At 38.1% G+C, this 15,926-nt stretch overlaps 1 protein-coding gene across 1 annotated transcript in view; it reads left to right on the top strand.

Moving 5' to 3' along the window:
• SLC25A13 (solute carrier family 25 member 13) overlaps positions 1–15,926 on the top strand; it is a 99,336-nt gene that overhangs the window by 16,909 nt on the left and 66,501 nt on the right. The window contains exons 2-3 of the mRNA XM_059843456.1: positions 6,809–6,862; positions 11,470–11,612. Of these exons, the coding sequence (XP_059699439.1) occupies positions 6,809–6,862; positions 11,470–11,612 (197 nt within the window). The remainder of the gene's footprint in view (positions 1–6,808; positions 6,863–11,469; positions 11,613–15,926) is intronic.

Genomic DNA, 15,926 nt, shown 5'->3' with positions numbered 1-15,926 from the left:
CTTCTTTGGGTGAGATGAGTGTTTTTCTGCTAGATGTGAGCCTCTAGAAGACAAATTGCTGGAACTGGGATGACTGCTTTTGAAAGATGAACATGAGGCAGTTGATGTCTTGAGCTTATGATCAGCGCACTGGTTGTAGATTAGCGTTATTATTGTAACAAAACATATCCTGGGAGAATCAAAAGGGAAAGTCTAATCTGGACTGAGATAGCCACCAAATATGTTTTATCAGGTTCATAATTCTTAGATATGACTGTTTCTGAAAAGTGTAAGGAAGTAAATAGCAGCATTAACATACATAATTTCATCTATCTATGATGAGCAGGAGCGGGTATTTTTGAAATATACCCATGACTGGATAAATAATGTCACTTGACCATTCTCAGCAACTCCTTTGAAAATAAACTTTTTGATTGAAGGACCCCTACATATCTTATGTAGAATTATTACATTCTTCAGGTGAGTGGTGAGTTCTGGTTTGCTGAGATACACAGGAGCATGTTAACGTTGCATAATGTCCATCACAATGTGGCTCACTTGTGTATCTTTGGATCACTGTCCCGAGTAAAAATGTGTTGCAGAAGAGCTATGAGACAATAGGGAATATTACTTTGAGGGAGAAGTTATACAGTATGGTAGCACTTCATGATGGATAGATAGAGTGATTGGAGAACTGGGCTTTTTCTGATAGTAGCCTGAAAAGTGAAAGAAGTTTCTGTTTTTAACAAAGTTTAGGTTTTCAGATTCGGTTTCTTACTGTGGTGTAGTGCATCAATTTTTGTTGCAGGAACGATAGCTGTTGTATTCTTGTCCTAGTCTGGAGGCTGACTACAAATAGTCCAGTTTGTTCCTAACTCCATTTTCTGGTAAGTGCTTAAAGTTTGGAGTGGTTTATGTTGGACACAGTATGGTGCTTTTTCCTTTACTTAAATGATTTCACACACCAATGGTGATGCCTAGCTATTTTTACCTTTGTATTGGGGTAGTTTTACTGTCCTTCTGTTTTCCAGGCCTTTAAGTACAAAAATTGTAGGAGTACACACTCTAAAGGCATTTTTACATAGCATTGATTAGCTAGTCTTGGAAATTCTTGTGGTAGTTTTTCTTAAGATAAGTACTACTCCCACCTTGGTTTCTGTACCTACTTGGAAGTGTTGGACGAACTGGACAAGGATATTCTTGTGTGTGTGTAATTGGTAACTGTGTGTTGGTCCCTGATGAGTTTGTGTGCAAAAATACCAAGGTTCATTGGGAATCTCCTTGTGTGCGAGAACCACCTTATGAACAAGCCATCTGCATTTGCTCTGGGACTTTGAAAGTAGGATCAAAGCTAGAAAGTAATTACACAATAAAGTAGGTTTGTTAGCTTTGATGCACTTGGGGGAAGTCAGGCTTCCACCTCCCATGGTGCAGAAGACTGGGAATTGCCCAGAGATTTATAATTATGATGAAGTGAAGATGGATGTGAATAGCTTTGCTTGAGATACGCTGTTTTTGTTAGCTAACAAATTCGTTTTGCTTCACCAGTGTGTGGGGTAGACTCAGCACAACTGTCTAGTTTCAGTAGTGCTTATTCTGCATCTCTTCATGCTCAACCAGTCTGTAGGATATGGAAAGATCCTGCAGAAGATCTTTGATTATTGTTAATAGCATTCATTTATCTTAGCTTCACTAGGTGTTATTAGACAAAGGAATGCTTAGTCTAGGGTTAGACTTTTGCAAAGAGTAGTTGAAATGTTTGACTGTGAGGATCAGAACTGTTTTTAGAAAACGAAGGTTTTTGTCTCAAGGCTGACTGTGCTCAGACTGGTCCTGATCGGTGTACCTACCTGCTTGGTAGCTACCAACTTCTCTTGCAGTTCTTCTTAGCCTAAGCCTTTGGGCAGATATGCCAAATGCTATCTGAACTGTATTTTCTGAGGAGAAGTACTTGGTTTACTGTTAAGGAGGTGTGTTGAGAAGGTTTTTGATCTGTGTTCAGTGCCAGCTCTCCTTGCAGTTGTCTGGTTCTCTGCTTGGTGATCTGGTGCACCTCTTGCTTGAAGTCTTCCTTGTAATGTCAAGTTCTGCGTACGTAGCTCACTTACCACTGTAGATCACAGTCAAGTTTTTTTACTGTAGAAGGAATGGCAGTTCTTTTGCTGAGGTGACAATATGCCTGTTGGACTAACAGAAAGTGCTTTTTGAGGCAGCTGAAACAAGAGACAGTGCCCTGCACAGATGCTGTTGCAGAACAATTGTAGCTTAGGATATGGGTGTGATGACAGTAAGTGACCAAGGAGAGTTGCTAGGTTAGAAGAATGATTATATATGTTTATGGTAGTATTAGTCTAAATAGGGAAGAAAGATGATTCTCATCTACATGAACAGGTTAGTTGTATTAAAATAAAAACTGGAATATTGTCTTGGCATAACACTTAAACAGTAATAATGGGTTTCTGGTCTGAATTCAGACTTGGCCAGTAACTGTGCTTTTACTGGTTTCCGATATTTGAGTCACTCATTTAAACAAGAATGTAAGGTCAAACCCCAGTTTGATCTCCTTTGGAGTTGCACATTTGAAGTGTATATGTATACTTTTAGCCAGAAGGAAACATTACGATGATCTAATCTGACCTCTTGCATAAACTGGGCCACATGTGTTTGAGTCTTACAGGTGGACTCAATAACTTGTGATGAAATAAAAGAATACCCCTACAAGACATAAGGTTTCAATTTTAGTTTGAGGTCTTGTAGTGGTATGAAATACATTGCATGCTTTAGTTGTGTTTAAGAATGGATGAACTTCTGAAAAATAATCTTAATTTCAACACAAGTTACAAGAGCATGTGATCACTTGTTGAGCCTTTCATCAAACATCTTTTCCCTGTATGTGTCTGGAGATGGTGTTCTCTAGAACTGAACAGACTGAGCTCACCCCTGGCAGCTCTGCCACAGCTCTGCCTCTCTGCTTGGAGAAGGACAGCTGTCCAGCATCTTACCTGCTTGGTGTCAGGAGGTTTTGAAGATACTGAGGTGGGGGGGAGGCAACCTTACCTCTGTTTTTCCTTCACATCTGAATTGTATTCTGACTAAACCAAAAGAAAGAAAGAACATTTTTCTCTTTATCTTTAGGCCTTGCTGTTGTTGCAATAAACTTTCTGAAATATTGCAGCAATTTCTAAGTATTCCTGGATCATAATCACCTTTCTACTCTCTTCAGACTGTAGCTACCAAAATGATCTTTGCTGTAAACGAGAGAAGATCAGATACTATGTTTTTGCCATTAGATTAATGTTTTATTGACATTAATTATGACTTTCCAACTGCCCTTTTTCTTTCTTGCCCACCCATGTTGTTGTTCTTTACTGGATTATGTTATTAGTCTTTTTGTGTCTTTTGATACCATGCAATTTTTCACAACCTGTTTCTTCTACCTTGTATATGACAAATATATTAATAGAATTGGTTGGAAATGTAATATAGTCTTCTTTGACACTCAGTGGATTCTGTTTTCTTGTGTTGTACAGTTATATTTTTATGGAAAGACTTTACATTTAATTTTGAGTATGGAAGTGAGACTGAAAATGCATGTCTCTGTAAATTGAGCGTAAGTCAATAAGGAGAAAAGAGGTCTGCTGGAGAAAATGGGCTGAAATTATGGTCAGGGTGCAAGGGAGTCTAAAGATATGATGAGTTTCAGCATGCAAATCAATCTGTGTTACTGTCTCTCACAGAGCTTTCCCTTCCTCTGTGCACCCTTTATTAAGTGTTATTGCTAATGGGAGGGACTAAGCATTTTTAAGTTATATATACAGGCAGTTCTTATACTGCCTATTCTGTTTCATTCTTCATATATATATTATAACACACGTGTACACGCAGTATGTTGCTAAAGACTCTCAGGTGTCTACCTTAGGAATGAAAATCCCTGCTGATATTTTCTATGTATTATCCCAGTCTTCCCTGTAGAGTGTTCTAACTTGATTATAGTCCTTCACTTCAGTTGATGTACTCTGTTGTCTCCTGGGTTTTTTAATAACAAATGTTGTTTGTTGGAGGGCGTTCTTTGTGGAACCTTTCTTAATAGAAGTTGCTGTTTTATTTTAAGTGTATCTGTTACATAGTATTTCTTTGTAAAGAGCAATAGCAACATTATTTCACTCAGATCTCCTTTATCAAATGCCTTCTTGTGCCACTAGAGAGGTGTTAGGCCTGGAGGCTCATGGCTGGTTTTATCTTTATGGAGAAAAGAGGGAAGTAAAATGGGGAAGTCTTTCCAGTAACAAAACACATTACCCGAACCCAGTTATGTGAGAGTCAGTAAATATCACCTGAGCTGACTGATGGAGAAGCAGCTTTCATCTGTGGGTCACTTTTCATCAAGAATGCTGCCTGTCAGCTTGCAGTCTTGTTGGCATCAGGTTACTTAGCCTTTCAACTGTTGACATAACAACTTACAGAACGGTATGGAAAGTAATATTTTGACCTTTTCTAGAGCGGGAATCTTCTAGTAACACCTGTCATCAGGATCAGTTTTTTATGGCTGTGTGTGCAGCTTCAGCCTTGCCTATAGCTGGGTATGGATGAAAAGCTGAATTAAATGCTTCTCTTAGCCACTGGTATGGCTGCATTAGCATTAGTCTTCCTGAAATTCTCATGTAATGTAATAGAAGCTCTTTTCTTCAATTGGGATCAGATACACCTTTCAGAAAGCACATTGGTAGATGCACCAAATAACATGGTGTTAACCATGTCTTTCCTCTTCTGTTTGCTGGGGAATGGAAAAATGAGGAAGTAGACTGTGGGAAATGGAGAAAAGCTGTGGTATGCAGCCTCTGCTTGGGCTGCTGGTCTGCAGTTCTTCTGTGCATTCATTGACCTAACCAGCTTCTACCTATCTTTCAGTATTGACAGTAAAAAACCACTCAAATTCCCCTGTAATCAAAAGGGGGCTGAAAAGGAGTAGCTGGCCTGTGAGCACATCTCCCAAGTTTCTCAGAATTGTTAATATCAGTGAAATTAAAGGAAAATAGTGTAAGCTCATGTATCTTTTCCTTTTTTTCCTCCTGTGGTTTCTTTAGGCTTAGCTTTCTCTGACAGTATAAAATTTGAACTTTAAGACAGATAAAATATGATACTGATTTATATTTACTGGCTAAAGGTGTTTGAAGTGTCTTTCCTTTCCTTGTACAGTGGAAAGGTTCTGGATTGAAGCAGCATGGAAATACTGCTTTTTTTTTTCTTTCCACAGAGTTCCCAACTGCTCTAGACTATCAGATTTTTACAAACAGGTTAAATTAAATCTCTGCTCACAGTGATTATATTTAGGACAGCTGACATTCTAGAAAACACATATTTTTATATTTTTAGCTTCACAATTACACTTTGATTCTTTGTCATTCTTTCACACAGATTTCGATGTAGACACAGAATTGGGACTCCAGCTGGGGAGTTTGTCAGTTGAGCATAGGTGTGGTTTATGCCTTTTAAAAAACGTATACAATTTTATAAGAAACCGTAATAATACACTTTTCTTAAAATATTCTGGGTTTTGGGTTGGTTTTTTGGGTTTTTTTTTGCTTGTTTTTGTGGGTTTTTTGTTGAGTTGTTTAGTTTTTAAATGAACCATCTAGGGTGAGGACAAACTTACTGAAGATTCGTCATTAAGTGTGTGTGTGAGGATATAATGCTGTTGTACAGACTTACACAGATTCCTTCTATTTTCTGCATTAGGTCAGTATGCTTCTGGAAATTCACTTGGGGTTGCATTTGCCTTTACAGTCTACCATTGCTATAAAGAGTTAGGAAAGCAAAGTAGTGTTTTGTTGATAACATTTCTGATGTTTAATTCTTAAGTGAGGGTAAGATTGTGTGTCTTGTCCTTTGGCTGTTTATTCCCTGTTACAATTTTTTTTGAAAATCTGTGTTTGTTTGCCAAGTATTTGTTTTTTTAATTTGGAATCGATGGATGTTCTGAATTGACTTGTTAGATGATGGTTATTATGTTAGCAAGCAAGATTTTATCAAGGTATCTTGAAGAAGGAAAGGGAAACTATAGTAGGCACAGACTGAGGGGACACATCCATTTACTGCCAAAAGCAGCAAAAGGATTGTATGGTATATCAACTAGGATAATACTGATAGACTTACTCCATAGTGGGTTGACTATTTTTTTGATTCAGTGTTTTGAAAAAAAAATCTATTTTAGGCTTGCGGTGCTAAATATATCTTAGATTTTAGTTTGAACTTGCTAATTTGATCTGCAGAAAAATCTAGGTACTCTAGATACTGCTTTCTGAATTAATCTCATTAAAAAGATCTACGCTGTAAGTTTATAATGGTGTAATAAACCAAGTAGTTACAATGAAATTCAGTTTTTTATGGAGCTGCTTTCTTGAACGAGTTTGTGAGTCTGAGTATTTCATTCTTGCCATTTATCACTTATGGACTGTGGATGGTACTCTGAAATCTTTAGGTGAAAGGTGCTGGAAGTGTAAAAATCTGTGGTAAAGATAGTATAATGCTGAATCCCAGCAGAGAGGTGTGCTATAGAGATGTGATTCTTGAATGTCTTTATGACTTGTTAATGTGTGCTTGTTTAAGAGTTGCAGGGTTGCATAATGAAAGCAGAACAAAAATATTGAATAACCTTATGTAAGTGTGAAATGGATAAAATGAGCGTGGCCAACTAAAGCTGTGCCTAATTTATCCAAGGTGAACATTTATTTTCATCACTCATTCTGTTGTTTGTGTTCTTGTTGTTAAATGACACTTTGACATCTTTTGTGTAAGCTATGCATATTAATGTAATTGTATTTACTTGTAGGTGGCTCTAACCAAAAGAGCTGATCCAGCTGAGTTGAAAGCAATATTTTTGAAGGTATGTGTAAAGTAAATATTTTACTCTCTCTGCTTAAATTTTTCATATCTTTTGCTCCATTATTTCAGCATACAACTCTTGATAGTTTTTTTCCAACCGTTAATCATTCACCGTATTATTACCATGTTAGACTTAAATACCATTATCAGAATTGAACAATGCTCACCAAGAAGTCAGATATATCCTGAGTGATTATTGTATTGACTCAGAAGAAGTATTGCTATCTTAGAAAAAACCCACATTGTTCAGAGAATGTGGTAGGAGTTTCACTATTGTTCTTACATCTGGTAATATGTTCATGTAGATACCTTACTGTTAAATGATTTGGTAAACTTTCTTCTTCCATCCTTGCCATCCTTTCTTCCTTAGGGTTATCTCTGCTTCTGTTATTTGTACTGTTGGGAAGATCACCATGTGAAGTGCTGGCCATATTTATTATTTAACTGAAACTGCTTCTTTGTTGGCCTGCTGTGGAAAGCATGCAAGTAAAGACTCACGTGCTTGCTTATGTACTTGAGAGAAATGTGCTTTAGTGTTTTGCTGAAAACTGGGAGGTGGTTCTCCAACCCTGCTCTGTTCTTGTGAGACCCCACCTGCAGTGCTGCATCCAGCTCTGGGACTCTCAAGATAAGAAGGATGTGAACCTGTTTGAGCTGGTCCACAGGAGGGTCGCAAAGATGATCGGAGTGCTGGAGCACCTTTGCTATAAAGACAGACTGAGAACTGAGATTGTTCAGCCTGGAGAAGAGATGGCTCCAGGGAGATTTTGCTGCAGCCTTTCAATACCTCAAGGGAGCCTGCAAATAATCTGGAGAGGGACATTTAACAAGTATAGGGACATTTTACAAGAACGTGTAGTGATAGGACAAGGGGGAATGACCTTAAAATGAAAGAGAGTAGGTTTAGGTTAAAGAAGTAAGGAAGAAACTCTTACTGTGAGGTTGGTAAATCCCCAGAATAGCTTGCCCAGAGAAGCTGTGAATGCCCCATCCCTGGAAGTGATCAAGGCCAGATTGGATGGGGCTTTGAGGAACCTAGTCTAATGGGACATGTATGTGCCTGTGGCAGGGAGGTTGAGAACAGATGATCTTTAAAGTCTTTTCCAGCCCAAACTATTCAGTGATTTTGTGAAACTGGCTTTCTCTGATCCATTTCCTAAATTTAAATAACTATGTCTAGCCTTCCTAAGATTCATTAGTCCACTATCTGGGTAAGTTTGATATTCTGGTATAAAAAAAAAGAGTAGAAAAATTTGTGGTTCTAAAGAATGAGGTAGATGGCACAGTGCTATTAGGGAACTGTTGTATCTGAATATTTCTGTGGAGGTGCTGAGAGCCTGAGACAGCTCATACCTTTCCAGTTTCTTCCCTCCATCTTTGCTCTCCAGCATCATGCTCCACTCTCCATGTAGTTCTTGGTATTTTTTCCATTGTCCCTTGTGAGCTATTATTAACAATATGTGTAGGTGTCACAATGTATATTGCCTGTATTTATAGTTTTATTATATACTGTCAGTATTTATAGCTCTGAAATGAGATTTTCAGTTGAGAAAGTCAAGATTTAACTTCTTAAGTCCTGGAACTTGTATCTGTCAGGAGAGCAAAAAGACTCTTGCAAAAGAAGGGATTATGTGGTTGACAGAGGAACATACTTGAAGAGCAGGAGCACAGCAGCAGAAAACGCAGGCAGGGAGTAGACCATTGACCTGAGAAGACAGTAGCATTGAGGAAGGAAATAAACACACTAGAGAGAAGCCCAGTCCCTTCTGAGCTATGAGGTGATCCTCAGTTGGAGAATGGGGAAGTTGGTTAGTTGGTTTGCTGAGAATAGTGGGAAAATTGTTTCCTACCTGCCCGTGGATATTCATCTCTCTTACATTTCTGAAGATTGTATCTCCCTCAGCCTTCTGATTTGGTGGATTGAATGGGTTGTAGTTAAGCACACTAAATGCCACCTCTGACTTCTTTTTCTTCCTCATTTGCTTTCCCTTCCACTAAAAAGAAGGAATCCCAGTAAAGAAGTAATGAAATATGAGCTAAATGTTTTGTTCAGTATAATGCAGGATGATCATGCTGCTTACTCCCAAGAAGGAAAAATGATGAGTAAATGTGTTATGTTGTTTCATGGTCTACAGATGAGTGATGCCCAGAGTGTTAATTAGGCTTCTCCAGACTATTTTAAGTGGAGAAGCCAATACAGTTGCTTCTGCAGATTGTGGAATGTTTGCTTACAAAATAATTTGACAACTATTCTTTCCTACTTCAATTAAGAATTAAAAAATGTGATTGCCATTTAGGAATGGTACCCATAGTGTAGAAATAAATGTGAAATTATCCATTTAAATGCAGTAGATTACAGTCAATTTTTTAGCATATTTAGTATGTCAAATCCCCAATAGAATGTTTGCAAATCTTACTTAAAATGGGGTTAAACTTGTTATTACTTGACTATATAAAATGTGGGTAAATAAGTTATCAAAAAACCATTAAGTACTATGCATAACATCAAATTCTCTGTGGGTATAATTGTCAAAGTGGAGGGAAATAAAATTGTAAAGAACCAATTTTTAAATGCTGCTCCTCCAAAACAAATAGAATTGATGGTTTTTTATTTTTGTTATGATCATTTCCAAGAGTACTTCTTCAAAGTCTTCTAACAAAACCTCTAAGAGATTAGATTTTAGTCAAAGTGATCAAGCTGACATTTTTCAAGGTCATTTTCTATATGTAGTATAGAGTACGTGATTGGATTTCAAATACACTCGAGTAAATCACAATGACAAGAAACAGGGGGACACTGAAACCTTGTGCTGTTTTCTGTTATTGAGTGCCCTAGCAGGGGGTTAGCCTGGATGAAAAAAAAGAAATGTAGAAGCCTAGGCTGTCTGACTTATTTGATTTGTTTCTCAATAGCAGCTGTGTTAAAAGTTTCTGAGACTGAGATTTTGAAGGATTCTGTCTTTCTGCAAATGATTACATTGAAATCAATTGATCTGTTAGTTCTTATAAAAGTATACAATTCAATTCAAAATTCCTTGCAGTGTAGCAGCTAGCAAACATGTGTTATTGAAACAGGAATCCTTTAGCACTATCCAATATATAGATGCCAAAGTGAGTTATGTTTTGTTGGGCTTGCTTCTCTGAAGCCTTGTTTCTTGAAGACATTGTTGTACCTGAAAATGATATTTCTATAGCACTAGAAGAAAATAATTTACTTACTGTAACACTTTGGCATCCCTCTGAGAGTTATATGCCTACAGCAGGTATAACAGTACTCTGCAGGCACCAATATGAAATGAAAACTGGCAGTTTTTGTCCCTTAGCAGAGCCACAGTAACGTGAAATAAAACGTGTGTTTGAAGTACTCTACAAAACAGTGATAGGCATCTAATTTATTTGTTACTTTAGTGTGGATAATGCTCTGTGGGGACATGCAATGATAGTTTATCATCCTGCCTTGTCTTAAAAAATTTAAAAAGAGAAATTAATGGTTTCTTTCCTGTTCTCAGTGCATATTTGTTATCCCAAGATAGACCTGTTTCCCTTAAAGCTAACACATGGTTCTACAAATCTTGCCTGGGATTTCTTTTCCTTCTAATGATTGTTATTATCCTTTTTCTTTTTTTGAAATACATTCTTTAGGGTTGATTTCAAATTCAAACTTCTTCAGAAAATGAGGACTTTAAAATTTGAGAGATGACCTAGCAATGAGGGTAGAGGTGGTAACAAAGGGAATTTTATTTTTTTATTTAGATATTATCTTCAAAGATGTTAATATTACTTTGATTTGTAACGTATTACTGGAAGCTACCCCTGGAAGCAAATATGCTTGGGTCTGTCAATAGCTGCTTTCTGGAGTAGTATGCTAGTAACTGTGTGTAAAGCAGGAATAATGTTTGGCAGGTGTCAGAATTCTCATTTCTGCAGTGTGCTGAACTGTCAAAGTTGGTGTTTTGCTGTTACATTTTTCTGCAAATGCTATTCTTTGGCCTCCTTTCAGCACTTCAGCCAAGGAGAAGTATCTGTAGGTTCTCCTTTCCTTAAGGAGAAACCTCCATGGCTGGAGGTGATGCAGTAGAGTTCTTCAAAACAGCACCTCCAGGTGGACATTCCTGTGGGATCATTTGCTCCCCTGGCATTTGCGGGTGTCACCAGTCCTGCCTTCTCATCCTGAAGCAGAATGGCTAAAGAAGGAGTCATTTCACATAAATGAGATATGCTGCAGTACCCTACTGCTGTCAGAGTTTCAGTGGGCCTGAGATGCCTCATACCTGCATCTCAGGGTGTGGGCTGTGCAAATGGGCTTGTGCTTCTACTTCAGAAACATATTCGGTGCCATGGAGCATTTCTAGACTACTGTGGAGAAATTGTTGACACGATAATCCAAAAATGCTATGTCTGCCATTCATAGTCTGGGAATCTGAGCCTGCAGCTGCTTCAGTACTCGCCCCTTACTCTTTCCTGTTTGGGTCTAGGCTGTAGGTTCACTGGAGCAGAACTGTCATCTGCTGTAACAGAGGCCTGCTCGTGATTGGAGGCTGTGGGTGGTGGTAATAAATGCCTGGAGAAGTATGTGTTGAGGCACTAAATATTGTATTCACTTAACAGTATGCAAGTGTGGAGAAGAATGGAGAATTCTTCATGTCTCCTAATGACTTTGTCACACGGTACTTGAAGATAATTGGAGATGGTTTGCCTAATGCAAGCACTGTACAGCTCCTCGCAGGTGTGGTGGATCAGACAAAAGATGGGTAAGTGGGTTTTTGTGTTTTTTTTTTTTTTTAAGTGGGTTTTGGTTTGGGGGTGGGGGGAATTTGTAGTTGATTGGTTTATTTTTTTTCTTTTTCTGTTGTCCATTTAAAAAATACAAAATCATTTTTTCAAACAGTGTGATCCTTGAAGGGGGGGTTGTTTTGTTTTCCCCTGCAGATCCATGAAGAAATACAGAATATTTATAGTGAAAAGAGTAGAAACATTGTTTTCAACTGCACTTACCATTTAGTGGTGCAAATAATTTTCTGTCTACTATGTATTTTTAATTTGTGGAACCTTTCATGTTTGTTGGCTGCCTCCCCTAGCTCCTGCTTTTCTTTCCTTCCCTGAGTCTTTCTGTCTCTGTTTACTTTGTGTATCTGTCACAAACACATTCAAATAGAAATCCAAAATAAGTTTAGATGGTGTAGGAAGAGATCCTAGAAAAAAGTGCCCCTGCTTTGTTTTGCCGTGGCACTGTTAAAGGTTTTTGCCGCTGTGTTTTTCCTTCAAGAGGGAGGAGGAGCACCTAACGTATTTAGGGAGCTACTCTGCAATCTTGGGAAGACAGCAGTGAAGTTGGTTGCGCCTGGTTTGCATTTGAAAGGCTGACTTTGCCAATAGGCAAGATTAGCTACCCTTCCATCTTCCTTCCCCCTACTTTAATGAAATCCTAACATTTGCTTTTGGTACATGCCCAGGCAAGCTGTCTCTTCACCCATATGAGTTGTTGAACCCTCCCTTTAAAGTATCTTTAGAGAAACTTAAAAATAATTAGCTATGGACTTAAAGTGTGTAGTTGTGGCATTTTTAGAAACCAGAAAACCTCAGGCATGACTCATATCAGTGGTTGCAGAGAGCAAAATGTGAGATAAACAAAGCATGACTAGAGAATGCAGTCTTCCTAGGGAACAGATGCAGGCATAACTGAGAAATTTTGCAGTCCTTTCTGTGCTCTCTTTTCGGCTCAGCTAGTCTCATGTATTTGGCAGCTGGATACCTTAAGCCTTGCAGATGAGTTATGTGATGATTGCTGCCCCAGGAAAAGAATTCTGTAAAAGGTTGTGTTGGTAACATTGATGGCATCAAGAAAGCCATGTCTTCAGACAGTGTTTGACTGAAAACGTTAAACATTTCTCAGATTTCTTCCCTTGGTTTGATGCCTGCAAAAACAGCATTTTCCAAATTACATGGCTTCAAATCCGTTTTGTAATAAGAAGATTGAGAACATAATCCATACCTTGTGATTTGGATCTCCCTCACAGAAGCTGGTGTCAGGAAGAACAAAATGTAAAACTGTAGCCTATGTGAGTTTGTTGACAAGTTGGGATTTCATAACTTAGCGTGATCTTGTAAGAGTTTTGCGGTGTAGTATTGAGGCTTCTAATTGCTGCTTTCTGCCGTGGGTAAGGGTTGTTTCTGTAATCCACACTGTGCAGTGACAGTTTGTAACGTGTCTTTGGAGAGTCTCTTCCGGTATTCAGTTTGTCTTCCTGTTTAGCTAATATGTGAAAGAATGGAGAAAGTTTGGGAAGTGATTAGCATCCATCTCCCTAACATGGCATTGCAGCATTTTTTGCCATGTTGCTTAGTGTTTGTACCTTGTTCTCTTGGTGTTTAAAATAATTTGCAGAGTAATCATCTGAGGCAGGGGTCAGCTGCTTTTTGGTTCCTGCCATGAAATCTCCTCAAGACAGCAACCGGACTATTGATCTTCTCTGATTGAACATTGCCAGCTTGGCAGTCCAGAGCTCCCAGTTTTACAGTGAAGCACAAACCGGCTTTTGTTGGTGTTCATTTTTAATAGGCTTGTCAGTGTTTAGCGACTTACATGTGGTTAAGGTCAAGAGAGTATGTTCAGTAATTTAGCATTATTTCTATTATAAAATAGAAGGTATCTTGCAAGAGCAATGACAAGTTAATATTGTTACAGTGTTAGTGACTTAAAGTAGTGCAGTTCTGAAAATACTGCTAGGCTATTTCCAGAAGCATTTATCCACTGTCTTGGATCCCTCTTTTGCTCTGAAGAAGCAGCTGTTCATGACTGTTGAGCATGACCACTTGTCATTAAAAGGGCCTGAGCCTCCACTAGGGCTGTTCCTAGCACTCTTTAGAAAGCTTTTTAATTCTTTCTGATTTTGGTGACAAGTTAGGTATGTGTACCAAGTGTAATCAGTGTGCAATACTTATCTGGGTAAGTACACAGGTGAAAGGCAGACAGCACAAAGACTTCAGACTCATGAGCAGGGCGTATAGATGGGCAAAGAGTTTCTTACCCAAGAGCTGAAGAAGTTCTGAGTGTGACATGAAAAGATCCATGGCTCTAGCATACAATCTCGCAGTGGTTACTATAGACAAAATCTCATGTAAGTCTAGCCCAGTTCCTGCATGGCCAAAGATTGAGGATTTGAGGGTCTGCATGAGCTCCTGTTGTTGTGACAAAGGTACAAGACCTCTTGAGGCATACTCTGTTGTTCAGTAAATATCCGTTGCCATGGGAGCAAGTTTTGCCTCCATCTTAAGCCAGGGCAGAGGTTTATTTTATGGTGGGCTTTTCTGCTATTCTCTTATGGAGGCATGTTTTTAAGGTTTCCTCTAAGAAAAGGAAATACTTTTCCTTGCCAGACAAACCTTTCAAAGTATTACCAGTCGAGTGGAAATAACAAAGATTTTAATCAGTGTTATATTGTGTGGTTGTTATTTGTATGACGTAGATTGAGGAGCCTGGTTCCTGGCCTTAAGCCTCTCGCTCCTAATCTTAGTTAAAAAAAAAAAAAAGAAGGCTTCATTTGGCCTCAGTTAGATCAGAAATTTCCCCAAAATACAGGAGTTTTCTAAAGGCCTATCAGCAATAGGCCAGGCATTTTCCATCCTGCCTACTGCAATATAATTTTTCAGATTTCAGTTGGTACTTTTAAACATCTGCCTAACAAAATAAGTATTTACTGCATGTCTCTGTTTGGACTGTAGTAACTAACACTTTACTAAGAAATACCATATTCTTTACTTTTAGAAAGGACATAGTATTCAAAAATAACACTTGGAAATACCAGCATTTTCCATTATTATTGGATATAAATTTATCCTCTAATGCACCAATTTACACTATACTTAGTTTACCTAGCTTGCAGTGTAAAATAATAGATGTAGCTTCAATTTGTGTCCCATTATGTTACCATGTTTAAATTGCTGATGCAGTGAAAACATCTGCATTGATTTCTGCAGAAAACCTCTTCATCATTGCATTTGTATGCATTATTACAGCAGGTATTAAAAAGCAGGTGGGGCTTTTTCTTTGTGTGTCTACTTGCAGACTTTCTCTGGTGGGAATGTGTTGTGTCTATGGGGTGTCCAGATGCCATGGGTGTGAGCATGGAAGACAGGAGAGGGTAGTAAATAGTGGTTTTGCTGCACCATACTCTGGTGTTATGTTTAGGCTGGTGCTCTTGGATGTGGATGCTTTTAAAATATCAAGGTTTGAACCTTCCTGAATAAACTATGTAGTATTGGCACTGGTGATGAGGACGTGAAGGTGAAGGAAGACTTTGACTTACTTGGGTGGAATATCTTCAAAACTGAAATAAAATTTCGTAAACATTTCAGCTTCCTCTCGTTGTGCTGTTAAAATCACCAGGTTTTCCTCTGCTTTTGTAACATAAATGACTACTTGTTTAGGTATACGAAATAACTCCTAAGTAGTATATTGAAGTCCATGTTAACATGTGCTGTTTAATGACACCTAATGATATTCACTGAAGGGTTATGCTAAACCCAAAAGGGTGATGCCAAACCAGAGAGAAAACATGTTACCCAGGCAACTACCCTTGTGCAGTATAGAGAAGTGAGCATATGGCTATGTAGTACACATTTTTTCAGCTTCTTTAAGCATTAAGAATCACACGTGTAATTGACTGAAAAATTACTGCTCAGTTACTGTATTGTATGGTCATAATAGAAGTAAATGAATACGTCGTTGTTAGAATAGATCTGTTGGGAATCACTAGCAGGCTAGTCTACTTAGGGAGCAAAAATACAATAAGAAGAAAATAGCTGGTTTAATTAACATGTAAAAATTGGGTTAATTTGAATTCAGCTGGCACAGCAGATATTAATGTCTCTTCTTTAACAGTCTGGCTAGAACTACACAATTCGTACACTTTTTATTCTTCCTAGTTCTATGAGTAATTGTTTTAAAAAATGGATATAGGGTTATTTTAAGCATTTACCTGTGATTTATTAGGAGGGTTATTGCTTCCAAGTGCTGAAAAAAACACTTCTACTAGTATAAAATCTTGTAACAATGTTAATACATG

Source organism: Haemorhous mexicanus, chromosome 1 (assembly GCF_027477595.1).
Source record: "Haemorhous mexicanus isolate bHaeMex1 chromosome 1, bHaeMex1.pri, whole genome shotgun sequence".
Taxonomy (NCBI): Eukaryota; Metazoa; Chordata; class Aves; order Passeriformes; family Fringillidae; genus Haemorhous; species Haemorhous mexicanus.
This window is presented reverse-complemented; position numbering and strand designations above follow the sequence as displayed.